At 36.0% G+C, this 21,513-nt stretch overlaps 2 protein-coding genes across 12 annotated transcripts in view; one reads left to right on the forward strand and one right to left on the reverse strand.

Moving 5' to 3' along the window:
• The window catches only part of TRIM23 (tripartite motif containing 23), a 28,134-nt gene extending 14,649 nt beyond the window's left edge, over positions 1 to 13,485 (reverse strand). Inside the window, exons 1-5 of one of the 4 annotated variants that reach the window (XM_037529686.2) lie at positions 13,347 to 13,485; positions 8,320 to 8,482; positions 4,008 to 4,129; positions 1,208 to 1,486; positions 209 to 391 (exon numbers count right to left, since the gene is read on the reverse strand). In XM_037529686.2, coding sequence (XP_037385583.1) covers positions 209 to 391; positions 1,208 to 1,486; positions 4,008 to 4,129; positions 8,320 to 8,482; positions 13,347 to 13,427 — 828 coding nt within the window. In that variant the 5' untranslated portion in view covers positions 13,428 to 13,485. Of the gene's footprint in view, positions 1 to 208; positions 392 to 1,207; positions 1,490 to 3,974; positions 4,130 to 8,319; positions 8,483 to 13,346 lie in introns of those variants that run through there. The other 3 variants (XM_037529685.2, XM_037529688.2, XM_037529687.2) reach the window with 3 other exon arrangements.
• Positions 13,486 to 13,553: 68 nt separating this feature from the next.
• TRAPPC13 (trafficking protein particle complex subunit 13) overlaps positions 13,554 to 21,513 on the forward strand; it is a 42,215-nt gene continuing 34,255 nt past the window's right edge. For 4 of the 8 annotated variants that reach the window (XM_037530584.2, XM_037530585.2, XM_037530586.2 and 1 more), the window contains exon 1: positions 13,556 to 14,498. In XM_037530584.2, the coding sequence (XP_037386481.1) occupies positions 14,453 to 14,498 (46 nt within the window). In that variant the 5' untranslated portion in view covers positions 13,556 to 14,452. Of the gene's footprint in view, positions 14,499 to 21,513 lie in introns of all 8 variants that reach the window. The other 4 variants (XM_037530581.2, XM_037530582.2, XM_037530583.2 and 1 more) reach the window with 2 other exon arrangements.

Below are 21,513 nucleotides of genomic sequence, written 5' to 3' on the forward strand. Positions count from 1 at the left end.
GTTGTACCTCCGATGCATTGCCAAAGAATCCTGTACTTACCACACAAAACTATCACACTTGAAACCATCTCTTTTCCATGATGTTCCATGAAGACAGAGGCTGTTGAAAAATTTATTTCCAGTACTGGCATATGTAATTACTCAATAAATATTAGTAGATTAAAAGATGAGGAGGAAAAAGTATAGAAAGGAGAAAAAAAATCCATACATGCTCTGTGTGGGCCATTCCAATTCCATCCTCTACTATTTGTTCTCCTCCTTCAATGTGCTGAACGATTCCAACTAATTTCCTGGAATAATCTGAAATTTCCTCAGTGAACGTCCGTATACAGTGAGCCATATCTAAAATTGATGCTCGGATCTGGTTAGCCTCTGGTTCCAACACTGAATGCTATAAAATGCAACATAATTATAGAAAAGGACTCATAGTATTGACTACTGACATAAAGAACTACTTAAGCATCTGTCACAAGTAGTTTTTATAACACATTTAGAAAAAGCATAGTACAAAAAGGTAAAATAGGGCCTCCCTGCTGGCCTAGGGGTTAAGTCTCAGTGCTATCACTGTGACAGTCTGAGTTTCCCAGGCCAGGCCAGGGAGCTAACCCATATATGGCAGAGCAGACCACTCCTGTCACACCCACTGCTCCCCTTAGCAGTGTATTCCAGTATATCTGCCTGTTCTGCTCCCCACTCTGTCTCTAATGAATCCTCTCACCCCCTGCATTACTGGTCTATACCCCAGTTCTTATATGCAATAAATAAATAAATCTTTTTAAAAAAAAGGCAAAATATATTAAAATGACTTCATCCCTGTGTAAGAAAACTACCGTGCAAACAAATCATTTAAAATTTGGAAGTTCATTTATTACTAAACAAACAAGAATCCAAAAGACCTTCTCTATAAAGTTTTATCATAAGCAATAGTTCGTCAATAGATATAAATACTGTCAAAACAATCCAGCATATTATGAAAACATGCACATGAAGAAGAGAATTTCTATTTCCTGATGGAAAGTTATCTTTCAAAAAAGGAAAAAAATCATGAGGTCTCTCTGAAATTTTAAGACACTCAAAAATTAAACCTCGTTTCTTTTCATGCTACAGAGCTCAACTTTCATCACTGAATTCTTCTTTAATCTCTATTGTTAACATAAAGAGTCAGGTCAGTGAAAATAACTGGTGGGCTGAAAAATTATATTCATACCTTGTGACCTTGGTGCTTTCCATATTCTTTGCAGACACAGCACATAAGTGGGCTAGTTTGACAGCCTTCTTCCAAGCAAACAAACTCAATGGCATGCACCTGATGCTGAGAGCACATGGTTTTCTCATGAGGTTTATCAGCTAAAGGCACTCGCCTGTGCTTAGCTAATGTCTTTGTAGAATGAGTAACCTGGGAACATTCTGAACACAAGTGAGTTGCACATACAGTGCAATAGACGGATGCAACGTGAGCTTCATCTTCATCGCAACGAATGATGCTCTGCTAAACAAAAAAACTGATGTTTTAAAACTGAACCCCGATCATTATAACATGACAAATTCTGAAACATAAAATTCCATAATTTTGTTTTACCCCATCAGCCTTTGTATAAGAAAATATATTGGCAATTAAGTATTTTTTTGCTCATCTAAGAACATATTCATTTATATGGGTGAGATGTTATTTCTGAGATTTATTACCAATATACACAATGAATCTGAGGCTAAAAGTAAAACTATTCTCATAGACTAAGTCAGTGCAACGATATCTTCCACGAAGTACCCCCTGTCCGTCCTTTATACCTATGAAACTGAATAGAGATTAGTTTTTTAAAAACTAAATAGTCTGATATTAAATACGTCTCCAAATGCTTGCAATATTACTTATGATGCTAAACAGGAAGAAAAGAAGCACAAACGCTCTTTAGATAACAAGGGACTTAGACAGAATCAGTTGTGAAGTTTTAAAAAACACAGAGACCCAGGTTCAAACTGGGTAATACTTATTTCAATAGGTCACGGGTGAAACCTGGGCTTCTGTAGTTTTTTTCTAAAGATCCATAGGTAAGCTTGGTTGAAAATCACTGATTAAAATTAACAAGTTAAAAAAAATAAAATCTACATTCTATTAAGTTTTTAAATACTATTTCTAATTTTCATTAATTATTAAAACACATTTAAAGCTGAAAAATTTACATGTGACATAATCAAGAATACTTTAAAAACTTTTGCTGAACATTAAAAGGCCATATTGAAAAGGAAAAAATTTGGTATAAATTTTTCTAGAAATAAAAATTAGAAAATACATTGGTGGGGTCTTTCAATATCAATTAAATAAGAAATGAACCCAAAGTTAAACAGTTTACAACTATGAAAAACTATGTGTACATGTGAAATAAAAAACTCATGTCTTTCGTTTTCCTAACCTGACATATATTTAGTTTTACTGACCTAACATAACTTACAAGGTCAACATTAGATAGCAGATTAATGACTTCTGAAAAAAGATGAAAGACAAAACATAGGAAAGAATTGCAAAAATTTAGGAAACAGTGCTTCAGTTTCACATTCATTTCACTGATTCACTTTATATAAATCATGTTCTAATAGAAGTGGAAATCAATCTGATATTTATTTCTTTATATTAAGCATGTGGTTTTAAAGTTGATCAAAATCATTACTAAATGTTACCTACAACTATTCTTAAATCCACAACAGTCTAAAAACCCATTGTAGGGTAAAGAAAAAATGTCGGGCTTTTCTGCCCTCCCGCCATCAGGATAGATGATGGATCCTTGAGGTCCTGAATGCATGCCTGATGGCGGGCACCTGGAGCAGGGTGTGGGCATAGGTAGATGAGATCCACCTGGGCTAAGACTATGCTTTTCTTTTTTTTTTTTTTTTTTTTTTTTTAAATATTAAATTTTATTTTTATATTCCCCCATACAATTGCAAACGCCCCATTCTGACCCCAATCCTCCCCTCCCGCCCCCCACCCCCCAAAAAGTGTCTCTGGTTCATAGTTTTTTGTTGATTTTGATTTTCACTTTCTTATATTCATTTTCCTGGTCCCTTATTTAAGTTTTCTAGATTCCTGCTATGAGTGAGACCATCCGGTATTTTTCTTTTTAAGACTATGCTTTTAAGGGCGGCGTCACGGGGACGCCAGTAGAAGCCAAGAAGCCGAGAAAGAAGCAGCAGAAGCTGAGAGAGAAGCAGAGAACGCTGGAGAGCCCAGACAGAGTGAAGACTTGCTGGAGGCTGGGAGGCCTACCAGCCTCCCGGCCCCCCAACACCCCTGCCTGCAGTGTACCTGGTAATCCCAATAAAAGACCTGCCAAAAACCACTGAGGGCTCCAGGACTCCTCCTTAACCCGGTCTGCTGGATCAGAAAACCTGCACTGTGTCCATTCCTGACCTCTACACTCATGTCCTGTATTACATGAGTTATGCAGGCAATTAAGAATTAAACATGTATTTTAACCTGTGTTAGTGAACTTCCCTCTAATATTTATTGGAGCCCTACCTGTCCCAAGAGAGTATATCCACACATAATTTAACCTTTTCCTGAAGCTCTTAATGGTAGCAAATCCCTCTGGAGCTACTGCTATCTTTAAAAGGCATTTTGCTTCTACACAAAATGGTCTCTTTCATGGAGGTCCTCTTTGTGCTTTGTGTTGACTGATTCAGTTTTGTATCCTCTGCCTTAATGTAGCTTATATATACTTCTTGCTTTCCCATAATCTCCTTACTCTTTGACTTTAACCTTGAATAGAAATCAACTACGATAAGGAGACAAATTTACACATAAAACATGGTTTGGATATAATAGTTTCAGAAATTCAAGCTTCAGTTTTACTTTTGCTCTTTGGGAAATATAGCTGCCTTAAAACTGTAACAAAATAAACCTGCTTCTGAAATCCTAGCTGCTGAAGAGAAATAATATGCTTTTAATGTCAAATATTGTAAGTTAAAGAAAAAATTCCTACCAATAAAAATATTTCACCAAGCTTAATCAATACCTCTCCAGATATCCCAATGGTTTCTTCTGCAGTTCCATACTGAACAACATGTCCATTTTGCAGTCGTTCTAGAAGTTCCAATAAAGCAAAATTTTTTTTCAAACCCCACACACCTGAATCTCCTGGAATATAAAAAATAACTTAATCTAAGAAAATGAAATATTAATAATTTTATCTGAGCTCTCAACATTAATTTTGAAGTCTTACTGTTTAATCACTTGTGTCTAAATTTTAAAAATTCAAATTTCCCTAATTTCTCTATACTAGAACAATTATCTTATTAATCTCTTAAAAAACAGATCTCTTCATGATTCTAAGTACTAACATACTTTAAAATTCTATTATTTTTCTATCATTTAATAAATTCTTTTGTCACTTTCATTACATATTCTAAAACAGTACTTTAAAATATTTTTATGGCAAATTACAGATAAGATCTATATTTACATTGCTACCCAGGATAACATATATGTATGTGTATATATTCATATACACACATACATATACACATATATAACTGAAAAAGTTTCACACACCAATATTCACTCTTATAGTGTGCAACACACTGATTTTTTGTACTATTTCCTTTTTTAAAGTTGTTTATAACCGATTAAACCTATTTTATAACTCATATTTGAAAATCACTGTACAGAAGACACACTGACTAAAATGCTCCATCTCTAAGTAAACTAGAACTAGAACACCCAAAGATATTTTTCCCTATCCTTTACTAATCTAGAACTCAATGACAGTCAGTAACTATGTAACTCTTTCCCATGCAAACATACAGAACCTCACACAAAAGTAAGACAATAATCCCTTCTAGGATGACAGTACTAGGCACATTTGAATAAGGACCAATGCGTCCTTTCCCCAGGACCAACCATAAAAGGTCAGACAAGCATGCATATGTGAATAATGCACATACACACAAACTCTTCCTGTGTTTGTAAGTAAAAGCCAGATCCCTTAGTGGTTAGAAGGACTGGTGCCTATTAGAAGGAATGTCATCATGTTGAGGTTCTATAAAAACAAATAGCACCTGATAAATAGCATCTACTACATATTCACTATATGAAGGGATGGATATAAAATAAAAAATAAATGGGATTATTAACTGCAGAGCTTTCCTTCCTCTTGTCCCTCTTTTCTCCTTTCTTTTAAAGTCACTTCTTATTGGGGTTCTCAACAAAATTTAAACTAGGCTAACTAGGCTAAATATCTTTAGCCTCCACTGACTTCTGTGACCTAATTTCCCAAGTACATTTATGCAAGCCACTCAGCTTTTCCTTCAGTCTTGCCACATTACCAGAGTTTCTCCTTAATTTTTCACATACACTCTACCACAAGCTGAGTTCTATTTACTCTACTTACATTACGGTTAAGAAGTACACCAAGTGAGTCCCTTACTTAAATATATCATCTTGACAGTTTTCCAGGTATTATCATTATATGACACATACACATAAACTCCTAGCAATATATAGGCAGTATCTACCCATTGCCTAATATAACATTTATTTTTTATATTATTTATTTATTTATTTATTTATGCATACAAGAACTGGGGCGTAGGCCAGAGGTATGGGGGGGGGTGGAGGTGTGTGTGTGACAGGATTCACCAGAGACAGAGTAGGGAGCAGAACAGGCAGATCTACTGAAATACATTGCTGAGGGGAGCAGCAGGGCGAGACAGAACAGGCTCCCTAGCCAGGGATAGAACTTATGCTGCAGTGGTTGCCGACAGCTTCGCGGTGCTGAGACTTAACCCCTTCTGCCACCAGAAGGGGTTAAGTCTAATGTAGATTTAATACTACTTACATAACTGTCCAAATAACTTTAAAATTTCAATGTCTTAAAACAACAAAATTAACTGTTTGTTCATGCAACAATCTCAGGGCTTGAGGACAAGAGAGGTTCTGTTCCCCACTATTCATGATCATAACACAGGTCACTACGCCTCCAAACACTGGCCCATTTCACTGTATCAGGGAGAAAATTTTACCACAAACCATCATAAACTCCCTCTTAACAGATTCTACCTGCAAGTTAAAACTTCACTTCTATTCATATTTTACTGGTTAAAAAGAAATCACATAGCTGCACCTACTTATAAGAGGGCAGGAAAGTATAATTTTAGCAGGTGGACTAAAGAACAGAAATATTGCTGAACAGTAATAATAACTACCAAAAATAACTACTGATAATCATTCTTGGACTAAAGAATTTTGATTCTCTCATATTTATAATAGTTTTTTTCTCTAAATAGGATTTACAAATGACTTTCTTCTTTATACTTCTACATTTTTTCAAATTTATATGTAAACATACATATAATTTCTAGAATACAATTAAAAACAGATTTAAAAAAATGACATCAAACTATATCAAGGGTCACTTACATATTTTCCATAGGATGGAATCACAGTGAATATCCAGTCTCTAAGTTATAGTAATTACAATCTATATAGCCAAGGCAAAACCAATGGTTTCATTTTTTTAAGGTTGGTATCATAGCAATAATGTTTGATTTCAACCCAGAATACGATTAACCACAATGTACCATAAATTTCTAATTTAGTTAAACACTGAGCGTAGTGACAACCCACACTGTGGTATTTTAAAGAGTTCTTCAAAAAGGTTTAAGAAAGCTTATTTTTAATTTGCAAAACTGTAATTTTTATATAGTTCTATATTTTAAAAAAGTACATGTATATTTTACATAATAAAAAGCCAAATAAAAGAATGTCATGATAGGAACTACTGCTCTCACCCAAATTATTTCTTTGCTCCTAGTTAATATTACCTATAACAATGCTAACACTGTGCTATATTAGTTATATGATAATGGGCACACAAATTTAAATCAAAGATCACTAAAATCTTAAAAATATCTATTTTCTCCCTGTAAGAAAATATTTTACAGGGCATCCCTGCTGGCACAGGGGTTAAATTCTGTGCTATCAAGCTACCACCAGCCACTGCGGCTTAAGTTTTGAGTTCCACCTCCAGCCAGGAAGCTAAGCCACATGGCGAAGCAGATCTCTGCAGTCTCACCCACTGATCCCCTCAGTAGTGTATGTCAGTGGGTCTGCCTGTTCTGCACCCCACTCTGTCTCTAGTGAATCCTCTCACCCCCTGCACCCCTGGCCTACACCCCAGTTCTTGCATGGATAAGTAAAAAATATTTTTTTAAAAAAGAAAACGCTTTACAACCATGTTTTTTTAGCTTTTTAAAGCTTTCCAACCTAAAAAACTGGTGCTCTTGTTTTTCCTTTGTTTTGTTGGACAAATCATTTTGAACATCTTCAATTAATATTAAGGCAGTTTTTAAAAAAACAGTGCTACTGACCTGAAAAAAAAAAAATGGCACCTTTAAACAATTCATTTTGGAGAAAATTCTGTTACCAAATAGAATGAACTTACAGAATTTATAGCATGCCTTTAAAATAACAGTTCAGGGCCTCCGTGGTGGCACAAGGGGTTAAGCACCACACTATGAAGCAATCAGCAGCCTCTGCAGAAGGAATTTGATCCCACAGCCAAGGAGGTGACCCACATGGTGCAGCAGACCTCTCCTGTCTCGCCCATTGCTCCCCTCAGCAGTGTATTTCACTCAGTCTGCCTGTTCTGCTCCCCACTCTGTCTCTGGTGAATCTTCTCACCCACCCACCCCCCAACACCTCTGGCCTGTACCCCAGCTCTTTTATGCATAAATAAATAAATCTTTAAAAAAAAATAAAATAAAAAATGAAATAACTGTTCAAATGTAAATAAATGCTATTAAATCTGGTATCCCAAGGCAATAATTCATTTTAAAACACATAAAGTTTTAAAAATATGCAGGAACTGAAAAAAATCCACAAGATCTTTGAACACTTTTATAGCAAAAAGTTATCAAATAATAAACATACTTCTTTTTCTGATATCAGTAAACAAAAATATGCTGAGACTCAAACTATTTATCTGTATGTTCATTATGGCCTCTTGGTTTATAAAGGAAATACTGTTTCGTTGAATTAACAGCTTCAGGAAAATTAACATTCTTAATTCTGTCAATAAGGTTAGCATGTTTTCTTGGGTATTTTAAAGCTCTCCATACATAAGTATTGAATATAAACATTTTTACAAGATGAAATAAAATTAGTAAGAGTGTGCTCATAGATAGTTACAAGATTATTGGCCTTAAGAGAAACTGTAACCTCACTGGCGTTTCACAACTTTAAAAATCAGGTAAAAAAATAAGTTTTCTATGACATTGGTATTAAATGAACAATGTTAAAATCTTTAATACATACATATGTTTTCCTACCTAGGTCTGTTACTTGTCGATCAAAAGGGCAACGGATTGCTCTTCCATGAAGAGGCAAGCGGGTGAGACAGTCATGACAGACTGTGTGGCCACAAAGCAAAAGACGAGGAACCTTGTCTCCTTGCAAAGAAAAGACATCTTCACAGACTCCACACTCCAACACCTAACATTTGGAAAGGGAACATGTGCTCTTGAAATGATTTTGACAGAAAATAAGTTTTAGGTTTAAAAAAAAAAAATGAGTTACTATATTAAATCAATCTTGTTACATTACTCTAGTCCTCCACGGGAGGAAAAAAATCTAGTTATAAAACCTTAAAATAAGTTTTCTCATTTCATCTTCTAGACTCTACCAAATTGTACAATAGCATTACAGCGTAGGGAAATCTCCTTGCAATGGTGTCAGAAACCAAGATAATTAATGTAAATTATGATCATAATTATCTTTTGAAAATTTTAACTTGATTTATTATATCTGAATCTGTAACAGATATAATTCTACCAAACTGGGTTCTTAATTTCTCTGAATTACTTAACCCTACCCCAAAAACATTAATTTAGACAAAAAGTAATTTTGAATATGTGCTAGGGTGACAATTTACCCATGTAAATGATAAAGAACTTAAAAATAGGCTCTAAGAAATTCTCAAGTATCCTTCTAGTAACCATTTTTATCATATAATGTAAAGGCAAGAAAGCAATCACCTTAGTCTTAAGTGTCAATTCCTTATTCTCAATTAATAAATATGCTACTGGGTTATGAAATATTTTGTCCATTTAGTTCCAATTATAGTACATGATTTGCCCAAGACATGCAGTCAGTCAAAGGAAAGGCAACAAGAACCAGCATGTACTGATTCCCAAGCCTATGAGTTTATGATTTATAGTCAACAATCTACATATATGCTTTTCTTAACATAGCTAACTGCTTCACAATTTTAATTAATTTAAAAAATACCCACACTGAATTGCTTACCTTTACCACAAATTCTTATCCCTGTCATACAAGATGTACTATAATCTGGTCTCTGTCCTGCCACCACCAGCTTCATACTCTATTCTCCCATTATTTCAAAGAATTTGAAATACTCAGAGATGACAATATTTCTGCCTTTTTTAATGCTAACTCTGAGGAAACAGATTAACGGACATTTTCTTTGGGGAACTTTTTCATATTAATAAACCAACAAATTCCTAAACAATTGTATCTCTCAAGTCAACCCACAGCTCAGTCCAATGAGCCCTTGGGCACCCATGTACCATGCAAAAGTGTCTACGTAACACCCAAACCACTTTAATATCTTCATTGGCTTTCAAGCCTGTCCTTCCCTGTTACAACAAAAAGCTGTCAAGAACAGGGTATTCCAAATATCAAGCATAAGTACCCATGTACTGATATAAATAAAATCTAACAAAATAAAAATGTTTAAAGTTTAGCCAATAACAATACCCCAACAAATATACAATACAGGGCAAAAAATAGAAAGTGGAAATGAGACTATTAAAATCTTAATCTTAATTTGACAGTTAATCTGAATTTATACATGAAATGCAAACATCTCCCACTGTTAAAAAACATAATTCACAACTTGCTTGTATCCCAGTATGGTTCAAATGAGCTTGAATATAACACAGAAAAAGAAAATGGCTCTTTAAATACATACTTTAAAACAATGTTCATTTCACTCAAAACACTTTGAAATGCAATTAAAGCTATACCAATGTTCTTTTTTTTTTCAGAGCAGAGCAAAAGGTTGGTAACACTTTCTGTTGATGAAAGTGTTGGAGAGCAGGTATGCTCAGATACAGCTGGTGGCTGTGAAGTATTTACTGAGTGACGTACACTCAATGGAAGCAAGTTGGCAATACTTACTCAAAAGGTAAAATAGCTCTGTCATTCTACTTTCTGAAATTTATCTTACTAATATATATTTACTGTGACAAGATCTCCATGCTATTTCTTACAGCACCATTTGCATTAGAAAATACTGAAAACAAAGTATCATTAATATAAAACTGAAAAACAATAATAGTACATTCATATACTACACAAGTATGCAATCTACAAAGGAAAAGGTTGGAAGTATTTTATGTAAACACACAGGATGATTTTATATGAATAAAGAGTAAAAAAATGAAAGAGTATAACTTCTGTGTAAAGGTGGGGAGCTCAAGAAAATATTTACATACACACTTATATATAATGCATATATTTATACTCATACATCTAAATAAATGTATTTATATATTTCTATGCAGACATATATGTATATACATTATCAAAAAAGGCAAACTGCCCTGGCAGAATACAAAGGAAACTGATTATATTGGAATAGTGGTTCCATGAGGAAGAAAAATAGCTGGGAACATCTACAAATATATACATAATATATACATAATATATGTCTACAAATGTATACAAATATATACAAATATATACATAATACACTTTAATTTATTCTATATTTTTAAAAAGACAGGAAAAGCATCACTTAAATATCTTCAAATAATAATACTGAAAAGCTATAACACAATTAGATATTTAAAATAAAAGCAACATTTTTATAAATGTTCCTACCACAGTGACAACTAGAGTAAAGCTTTTTATGAAAATAAACTACAAAGAGCCAAATTAAAAATGTATTTAGGGGCCTCCCTGGTGGGGTAGGAGTTAAGTCTCAGGGCTATCAAGCTATTGCCAGCCTCTGCAGCCTGGGTTCCATATACAGCCAGGGAGCTAACCCACATGGTGCAGCAGACCTCTCCTATCTTGCCTGCTGCTCCCCTCAGCAGTGTATTTCAGTAGATCTGCCTGTTTCGCTCCCCACTCTGTCTCTGGTGAATCCTCTTACCCTTCCACCCCGTTCCCCCTCCCCCACACTTCTGGCCTACACCCCAGTTCTTGCATGCATAAATAAAATAAATCCTTAAAAAAATTTATTTATTTCATTCATATCTTATATCTCTGACTCCATTATTACACAAGATAAAAGAACTTATGTTGCTACCATAGGTTTTTTCAAAAAGCACTAGTAGAATTCCACAGATTGGTAAACCACACACAGGTCCAAAACTAAAGTTACTAGGTTATTTTCCAACAATCCAGTAAATAACAGAGTAAGAAATTCTTTCTTCGGTATTTATGAATAGGAATTATAGCTAACAACATAAGAAATGAAGCCCAAGATCAAAAATTACTCTTAATTTTAAAAGCATCACAAATATGCCACAGAGGGCTTCAAACATTATTAAAAGCAAATCAGATTTTAATAAGCTAGACCATATTTTCAAAAACTAAAGATTACTACTCAAAAGACTTTCCTCACATATTTTGAATGTAAATAATTTCATAACATCACACTTTTGCCTGTTTTTTCTAAAGTCATTATCAACTTGTTTATTATGCAGGAGGACATTTTACATATTACTAACATTTTATACTTCAACTTTACCCTCTGATAAATAATTCTTGGTTTCATCTATGAAAATGACATTGAGATTTTGAAAAGTTTATACCACCACACTCTTACAAAATGTGTCATTAGGATATTGCCAAAGGAACTACCTTGTTTCACAACTTAGGTACATTTTCTACATAAAGAAGAAAATGACAAATGTGAGCCTGCTAACAAACATGAGTTAAATCAGGCTTTGGTATGCTTTTGCAATTTTTAAGGCAATTATGCTAAGAAAAGCAGATACAGCAATAAAATCTATTCCAATTAAAACTTCTTAAACTTCAAGCAAGTTCACTAAATAACCTTCAGGTAATCTCCATTTAGAAAAAACACAATTTAATAAAATCTCAAACATACAAAATGCCTAATATCAAAAGGGCTCCTCTACATCTCAGATATATATCTTCAGAATAACTTCATTAACATATAAAAGTCAGATGAATCAACAAACACCAATATTGGCTGAAAATATAGTTGTGAGCAGAAATGAATCATTTGTTGTGATGTGAGAACCATCAATGGGTGAAAATTTAAAGGGATCATTATTCAAGACCTCAAAAGAACTTCAGATCTTAACTAGTCCAGGGATTCTCCATGCTGGTTGAACCTTAAAATCATTTCTGGGAATATAAAAAAATATTCTGATGTCAACGTAAGCAGAACTCGGGGAGGACAACTTTTTTATCAGTAACTTTTTTTTAAAGTCGTCAATGATTCTAATACGTAGCCAGGAAAATTTCAGATTACAGATAATCCTTAAGGTTGTTCTCAAACCACTGACATCATTCTCCCTTCCAGATTTTTCCACATTATAAATAATGGAAAGGCAAAACGAATTTCACATATTTCAATTTATTTGTTTACTAAATGAATTTTGGAATGCCTACGAATAGAATTTCAAACGTCAAGCTCTGGGCAATTCACATACTCTACCATTAACGCCCAGCTAGGCTACTGATGGAGACTGCTCAAAAACTTTCATAAATTGCACTACCAAGAGAGAGGGGACGCATTCAATCAGTAATAGATATTTGGTTACTGAAGTACTGCAGCACTGAAAAGCACTCTGTAAAGCCAGTCAATCTTGGCTCTGACAAACTCCGTGCGAACCTAAACCTGAATTTTCTCACGTGTGAAATGGGAACTAACATGTACCTCCTAAAGCAGATGTTAACGAGCTATAACACCGAACAGTACTGGCAAATAGGATGGCTCAATTTAATAAACTAAGAATAAGAATAAGCTAATTAATGCCTGTCGAGCTTAACCAAAAAAGCAGTACTAGGCAAAGACCAGCTCGGGTCAGTCTCAGAGGCCCATAAGCATCTTTTCACACATGTCCCCGTTAGCGATGCCAAGCGGAGGACTGCCAAAGGAGAAAAAGGCAACTGCGAGCTAGCAGAGAGAAAAGTCTCTCTGGAGCAAGAACGGCTTCTAAAGCCCAGAGCGGCCCAGGGGCTGCGTATCCCCCCCGAACAAGCCAGGGCCGCGGCGCCGTCGGCCACATCGATGGGACTGAACCGAAGGGAGGCCGAAGGTGGAGAACAGTGCACGCAAGGTCCCTCTCACCTTCACCACGGCCGTGCCCCGGCTGCCCTGCCGGCCACTGTCTAGTCCTGCTCCGGGCTTGTTTACAAGCAGAGCGGCCATCCTAGCAGGAAACGCGCCGCAGTGGCAGCCGCCAGGGCCTTCTAGTGAGGGGCGGGGCGGGGCCGCCTACCCAGAGGCCCTGGCGCGCGCCGCTGGCGCACAGGCGCAGTGCGACGCCTGACGCTGCTCCGAGGGCCTCGTCGCTCCTCCTGCGTGTTACTAGGTCTCCAAGGGAACAACCTTGTACACGGGCGCTTTCTTATCTTTATTGTTATCATTGACTAGTCTGGAACTGGTGGAAGGGGAGGAATAATTCTATGGGCAAGAGATGGGATAAAGGGCCTCCCCGGTGGCTCAAGGGGTTAAGCATCGTACTATGAAGCAATCCGCAGCCTCTGCAGCACGAGTTCAATCCCCGGCCAGCCAGGGAGAAACCCACATGGCACAGCAGACCTCTCCTGACTCGCTTGCTGCTCCCCTCAGCTGTGTACTTCAGTCAATCTGCTTGTTCTCTTCCCCACTGTCTCTGGTGGATCCTCTCACTCTCCCCCAGCCCCCCGCATCTCTGGCCTGTACTCCAGCTCTTCTATGCATAAATAAATAATTTTTTTTTTTTTTAAGGGATAAAACAAGTTTTGGGGGAAGCTGACACTCTAGTATCGATTTTTCCTACTCAACTACAAGACAGAGTCAAGGGGGAACTACATCTCCCTGCATGCAACGCGGCTCGTATAAAACCACAAATCCCAGCATCCCACGTCCCCAGCTCCTCAGAGCAGGTACTGGAGAGTCTGCGCATTACTGCTCTGGAGTCGTTTCCGTAAGCCGCGCGCGAGCCGTGACTGTGACTGGAAAATAGAAGCTATTTTATGAATAGTTTCCAAAAGGCAAGAGATGGCTGTGGTACAAACAAGCCGTTGGGTTCTCAAAGGACGTGATAAGAGAAATTAAGTCACCACCGGCAGAGAAAAACGGGAGTCTGACATTTGAGGCTGCTTCTTCCCAAACTGCGCTTCGGTGGTTTTTTCCGGCCTCGTTGAACCTCTTCAGCTTCCGTAGGCGGTGGGTCGACAGCGCCCATCAAAATGGAAGTGAATCCCCCAAAACAGGAGCACCTGCTGGCTCTGAAAGGTAAACTTTCGCAAACCTGACTCTTACTGTTTTCTCCCCTTCTCGCTCTCGTTCTTGAAGCCTTTGCACTTAGACCTGGCCTCTGGCATGTAGGCCTCGTCCGTAAATACTGTCAGTGCGCACCATCCTACTCTCTCCCTTAATGTCTACAGGGGTGGAGCAGTTTCTCCTCTTGGCTTTTTAGAGATTTGAGAGCCTCCTTCTAGAAAAGGGATAGCTACCTGGTTAATCAGTCGCTGTGATCTGTGCTGTTGTAGTCACCAGACAGATTTTAGCCGCGGAAACTGACCTCCACTCCTCCCTCAATCCGGGAAGAGCACCGTGAGGTGATTTACAGCAGGCGTCTGAAGTGGCTTTTCTTTCTGTTTCTTGTCTTTTCACCAGGCACTGGCTAAGTTAAAAGGCCTCAGATTCATATGTAAATCTAATTTAGTATTGCCCAATAGTACAAAGAGCATAGAAATACTACAACTAGTTGGTACATTTTTTAAAAACTTACTGCAGCTTACGATAGTGTTGTGTATATGGGAAATGTGTCCAAAATGCATATCAACTTTCATTTTCTGTACACAGCAAACAATTTTGAGTAAGTTTGATGCTTTAGATTATTATTTAGGCAAAACCAGTAGGGCAGAGTTTTTCTAGAATTCCTTTTGTTTTCTAAAAACTTTTATTTGAAATTGTTTCAGTTTCATTTCATTCTTATTTCATCTCTTTCCTATTACCTCAAATGCACTTTTTATTTCCTGGATGCTCTACTACGTGGTTGCCAATATCTTCTTGAACAGAGCTGCGAAAATGCTCAATAAATCATTTAAATTCAGTTGACTTGCACGTACCTTCCTTGTGGCATCCATTTGAGGGACTTTATTCCCTAATTATGATGTAGGCGTCTGACATTCCAGAAGCTCAACTGTCCCCATTTGTAACATAAAATCATATCCTGATAGTTGGGACTAACAGAAATATCTCTGACTGTAGAACTAAGAAACCACAAAATTAAGTAATACAGTGATAGGATTTGTAAACATAACTTGAGCAAATGGACTAAATTAGGTTATTCCTGGGGAAAAAAAAAGAAAAGGAAGGACTGTCATGTTCTTTATCTATTTCACAGCCTCACATCAGTTAGCTCTCAGAAGGTAGATGTTTCCACGATCTCAAAGCTCCTAGGTGACTGAGGCAGTATTCTAACTCAAAACCGCCTTCCATCTTTCCAGTACTACACATTGCTTTGAGATCATTGTTAGTGACTTCTTTGATAGGATTTTGGAACCGTTCTGTTTGCTGAGAATTTAAAGCATTTCAATTAGCTTCTAGTTTTAATTTTATACAAATTAAATGGCATTAGATATATTTAAATCCCAGTGATGTGGAGGCCACCTACCATTGGAAATGTTTAATTTTCTATTTTTCTTTATTTTCCAAGATAGAAGATACCTGGAAAGAATATTTTTAGCACCTTAAAAGGACAAGTGCTTTGAAATTCACTGAGAATTTCAACTTTGTTAAGGCTGTCTGGTCCTGTTCTTCCCCTGTTGTTCTAGTTAATCAAGAATTTTCACAAGTTTTAATTTTTATGATGTTGGATGACAAATACATTAACTTACATGGCCATTTTAGTTTATTTTCTTAAAAACATACAATATTATGGCACCATCAGAACTTCACTGTCCCTGGAGTACAACAAAGAATACGCAATGCCATTACGATGTGAAAATGTAAAGAAGAGAGAAGAAAATAATAAAAGCATTATTAATTCTTGAAAGAATATGCTATCTTGTATTTAGATCCACATTAAAAATTATAGATTTTAAAAACCACAGTCATTTATGAAGAGTTGTCAAATATAGTGGACATAAATGTCTTTATAGTCATTCGTCAAATGAATGTTATGATTTCATAGTTGTCCTAGTAGTGGGAAAACTGTTGTCAAGGAATATTTGATCGCTTTTAGGAGAAGAATTCAGCCATTTATTTTTTACCACAGTAGCTGGGATATCAAAGAAGCTACATTATGGTCCTTGCACCTGTAGGCCTGATTAGGAAGTATAATTTTGCAGTTCCTAGAAATCTCAATTCTTGAGCCTACACACTACATACTGGATCTTATTATCAATGACTTAATTTAGAGCAACTAGAGGACTTCTCTAATTCTAAGAGAATGTTTTAAAAAGGTCTAGACTTCTTGTTCCTCCTCCTAAGTGAAATTTGGAGGCCGTAGTATTGAGGTCTTCATACATCTTAACTGGCCCAATTATACAGCGGAGACTTTATCACAAAAGCATTTCCTAGCTTGGTTAAAAATACTAAGAAAACACGGGCCTCCCCTGGTGGCGCAGCGGTTGAGCTCTGGGCTGAGAGGCTGCCCACAGCCTCTGCAGTACGGTTGGTTCGTTCCCCGGCCACCGGCGAGGGTTCCACAAAAAAAAAAAAAAAAAAATACTAAGAAAACATGTTCATGTTTTTTACTGTTTACTACTAAGAATGAATTAAATAAGAAAACATGTTCATTTTTTTACTGTTTACTACTAAGAATTAATTAAATCATTCATTCTGCCTATATATTTGTCAAATAGAGGTCATGTAATTTAAAGTGTAATATCCATTTTCTTCCAAAAACATTAAAAATTATAGTGATTTTCATTGTCTTCTATTCAGATGTCTCACAAATTTGTTAGATTTTAGTTTATTAACATGAATCTAGTATTTTAAGAGTCACTAACTTTTTATTTCTGCAGTAATCAAAATCATTTCAATATATAATATCAGTGCTTTCAAATCCTCTTTGTTGATGAATATGTTAACTGCTAACATTTTTGGGCTGGAAGTGGTCTTATAGTCCCGATCCCTTATTTTGGTGAAAGAAGGACTGCCAGTTTTATGGATTACATTCACATTTACCAGCAACTCTTTGGTAATATCATACTGGGATTGGGTTGTTTTTCCTTTTCTTCCTGTTTGTATGTAGGCCATCCCTACCATGTCTTACTTTTTGCAATACTTCTACTTTAGGTCCTGTTTCCCTCTGATTTGGAAAGAGAGTCTTGTAATTATAAATTACATTCTAGCTCTGAGGAGTGCAGCTAAAAATTTTTCTCTTCACTAAAGTAACTGGATTACTGCAGAATGACTACAGAAGTAATATTACATTATCGGCCAAATGAGAGTGATCCTACACAACTGCCCAAAATTGCAAAGAAAGTAATTCAAGACTTTCCTACACGTGCACTATCAAGATTTATTCCTTGGTTTCCACATGATGGGTCCAAACTTCCACTCAAACCTAAAAGATCACCACCTGTGATTTCTGAAGAAGCAGCTGAAGATGTGAAACAGTACTTAGCAATTTCAGAACATGGTGTAAAATCACATAGTTATGATTGCACTGTAAATCTATTGGAATTCCAACCTAATTTGAAAGAGAAGAAGCACTTAACCCGATCACACTCTCTGAATGAACAGACTGATTTGGGAAATCTAGATAAAGGAAAACAGCACCAAATGAGATCTTGGAGTGTTTCACTTTCTAGAAGTAATAGTACTGAAAATATATTTCCTTTATCTAAGAAACTGCAAGACACTTTAACAACACTAAATTTGCACTCATTTCATAGAGCAAGATGGACAATAGAACATACTGTATGTAACCTAACTCTGGAAGACATTTGGACAAAACTCAGTCGAATTATCAAGCACAATGAACTTCCATCTTGTAATGCTACAATCCAGAGACATGTAGGCCAAATATGGGTGTTCTGTGATGTTATGTATTGTGAATATGTGGGGAATCTTCTTAAAGAAAGATTAGCTCTTACTGGGAAAATGAATTTATTTGTGCATAAATATGGTGTTATTTTTAGTATGTGATGAGTTCCACTGATTGTCAAAGGGAATATTCTGAATGAACTGAAATAGATGAATATATTTTTAGCAAGTTTTTAATTTTTTATTGATTTAATTTTTGTATTTTATCCTCCACTAACCTAACCTGTTCTTAAGTTTGTGAAAAAAATAATTGTATCATAATATGAATTACAGTGAATAATTTGGGTTTGGGTCAGTTCCCATAATCTAATGTTACTGTATTTTTTCACTATTCACCTGAAGAGTAATGATTTTAAATAATAAAACTAAAACTAACTCTTTTGGAAATGCCATTCAAATGGTGTGATTGTAGTTAACATTGGGAGAACCACCCAGATCTTCCTGATGTTTCCAAAGTTATTTAATAGATAATTAATGGGTTGATTTTAAACAAGGGTACCAAAAATACAGTTTGCCTAAAGCCATACTGTCTATTTCATACTGTAACCTTTTTTAGTAACAGGGTTGTGTCAAATCTGGATAAGAGGTCAAGTTACTCTTCTTTATTATAATACACATAATTCACTCTTAATGACGATTAATGCTGATTACTAGTTGGCTGGTTCTTGGAGTCATTGTGGGTTTCCCATAAGCAAAATATTGTAAATTAGGTTTATAAGCACCTCATAAAAATTCCCAAGTGATTATAGAATAAAAGTTTTGTAAAAGCGTGTAGATATTTATTTAACAGATATAAATGTCTACCATGAACTAGGTGCTAGAATATATTAGGGAAGGTGTCAAATATGGAGCTTGTCTGTCATGGAGATTACGTGAAGTTAACTATTTAAGTAGTCAAACAGTTGCTTAAGAAAAACCAGTAACACTGTACTTATTAGGAAGGCAGAGACATGTATGTCTTCTGGCACAGTGCCTGGCATGGTAATGGCTCAATAACATGGTGAATGTGCCCTATAGAGGAATTTACAGCCTGATCTGGCTGAAGTTGCTTAAAATATGAAGAAATCTATTAATTTAAAACTCAAGAGATTATCTTTTCCAACTAAGTTTTAATCTAGTCAAACATTGTTTTGTTTTGACTTCGAGTACCTTTTTATTTTCTCAAATGAAACTTCTGTCTAGATATAATCATGATATGCATGAATGCTTCCAAAAAAGTCTTTGAATGAAAAATCACTGAGGGTAGAGAGAGTTTCTAAGTTAGCTTCATCAGTAATTCCTTCTTTTGTTCATAAATCTTTTTACTCCAGGACTGCTGGATAAATTTCAAGAAGTCATTCAGTATTGCCTATAGCTTTCAAATAAGAGTTGGTTGATATATTGTTAGGCAATCATAAATGGTGAATTTGGTTTTTGTTGTAGGTCCTATTTACCTTAAGATTGCTAATCAAGTGTTAAAAGTTAGGTAATCATAATACATGGTCACTTATAGAGAACACTGTTTTTTGACAGTTTTATTATTTTGAAATGATTATACCTAGAGTTGAAAATAAAAGGTAGTCAAGTCATGCAATTTTAATGACAATTTTCAGATCCAGGAATCACATTTTAAAATTGGAGCTTGTCTTCATATGTGCTAGCTTTAAATTTTTCTGATTTTTGTGAGCTACTTTCTACCTCTGAGAAACAATGAAAAGGTTACTCAGAATTGTGAAATTAAAGTAAGTTTTACCACAAATAACCCCATGGTCTTAAAAGAGATTTCTCATTTACCTAGATGATACTTAAGAAAAATACAAGGCCTAAGAATTTAGAATCCACTGCTACTTCTCTGAAGCCTTTTTAGAATATTTAGAGGCTTAGGACTAATGATTCTCTACCACTTGATAATACTTGAGCTTAGCAATATTACTGCATTTTAATGTTAAAACCCAAAATTTACTGAAATACATGGGGTAGGGGGAGGAGGTAGAGGGAAGATTATAAAGGAAGATAAATCTGTGAGGGTATTTGGTAAAATGTTTAGTTTTCTAAGTCCATTAACTTATTATAAGACAGAAAATACTGAGCTTTAAGTGTGTATGTGGATACCTTGACTTGTCCTAGGAGTTAGGTAGTTGTATGTTCCAAACAACTTTCTCAGTTTGTAGCTAAAATTTGCAATATAAGTTGTGCTTTGTGGTTATTTTCTTTGATTCCACATAATGATAATATTTCTCACTGTCTACTACTTTTAGCTGCTTTAATCCTTTGAAAATACGAAAAATAGGGCCTCCCTGGTGGCGCAGGCTGTTCAGTGCAGCGCTTTGAAGCTGTTCTCAGTCTGCAGTGCGGGTTCGATCCCCGCCAGCCACAGAGATACCCACATGGCTCAGCAGACCTCTCCTGTCGCACCCACTGCTCCCTTCTGCAGTGTATTTCAGTCAGTCTGCCTTTTCTGTTCCCCGCTCTGTCTCTGGTGAATCCCCTCACCCTCCTAAGCATCTTTTTTTTTTTTTTCACTGATTAATTTATTTCAAAGTAGTAGTAAACACAAGACCTGTAAACAAAGTTATTTCCATGAAAAATAATTATATATATATATATTTTTTTTAGTTACTCAAAACAGTACTTAATTTTTTTTTTTTTTTATAAATTTTATTGTTATATTCCCCATACAATTGCAGCCCCCCCATTCTGACCCCAATCCCTCCCCTCCCGCCCCCGCCCCCCTAAAAGTGTCTCTGGTTCATAGTTTTTTGTTGATTTTGATTTTCACTTTCTTATAGTTATTCATTTTCCTGGTCCCTTATTTAAGTTTTCTAGATTCCTGCTATGAGTGAGACCATCCGGTATTTTTCTTTTTCTTTTTGGCTTATTTCGCTGAGCATGATCCCTTCCAGCGCCATCCATGTTGCTGCAAATTGCATGTGTTTATCTTTTTTGAATGCTGAGTAATATTCCATGGTATATATGTACCACATCTTCTTGATCCAGTCATCTATTTTTGGGCATTTGGGTTGTTTCCAAAGCTTAGCTATTGTAAACAGTGCTGCTATAAACATAGGGGTGCAGGTGTTGTTTGGAATTGATGTTTCTGTGTCCTTTGGGTAAATACCTAGGAGTGGAATTGCTGGATCATATGGAAGCTCTATGTTTAGTAGGTCCAGAAATCTCCACACAGCTTTCCACAGTGGTTGGACCAGTTTGCACTCCCACCAACAGTGCAGAAGAGTTCCTTTTTCTCCACACCCTCGCCAACATTTGT

This window comes from Talpa occidentalis, unplaced genomic scaffold (genome assembly GCF_014898055.3).
Source record: "Talpa occidentalis isolate TD23 unplaced genomic scaffold, MPIMG_talOcc4v2.1 talOcc4.6, whole genome shotgun sequence".
Classification (NCBI taxonomy): Eukaryota; Metazoa; Chordata; class Mammalia; order Eulipotyphla; family Talpidae; genus Talpa; species Talpa occidentalis.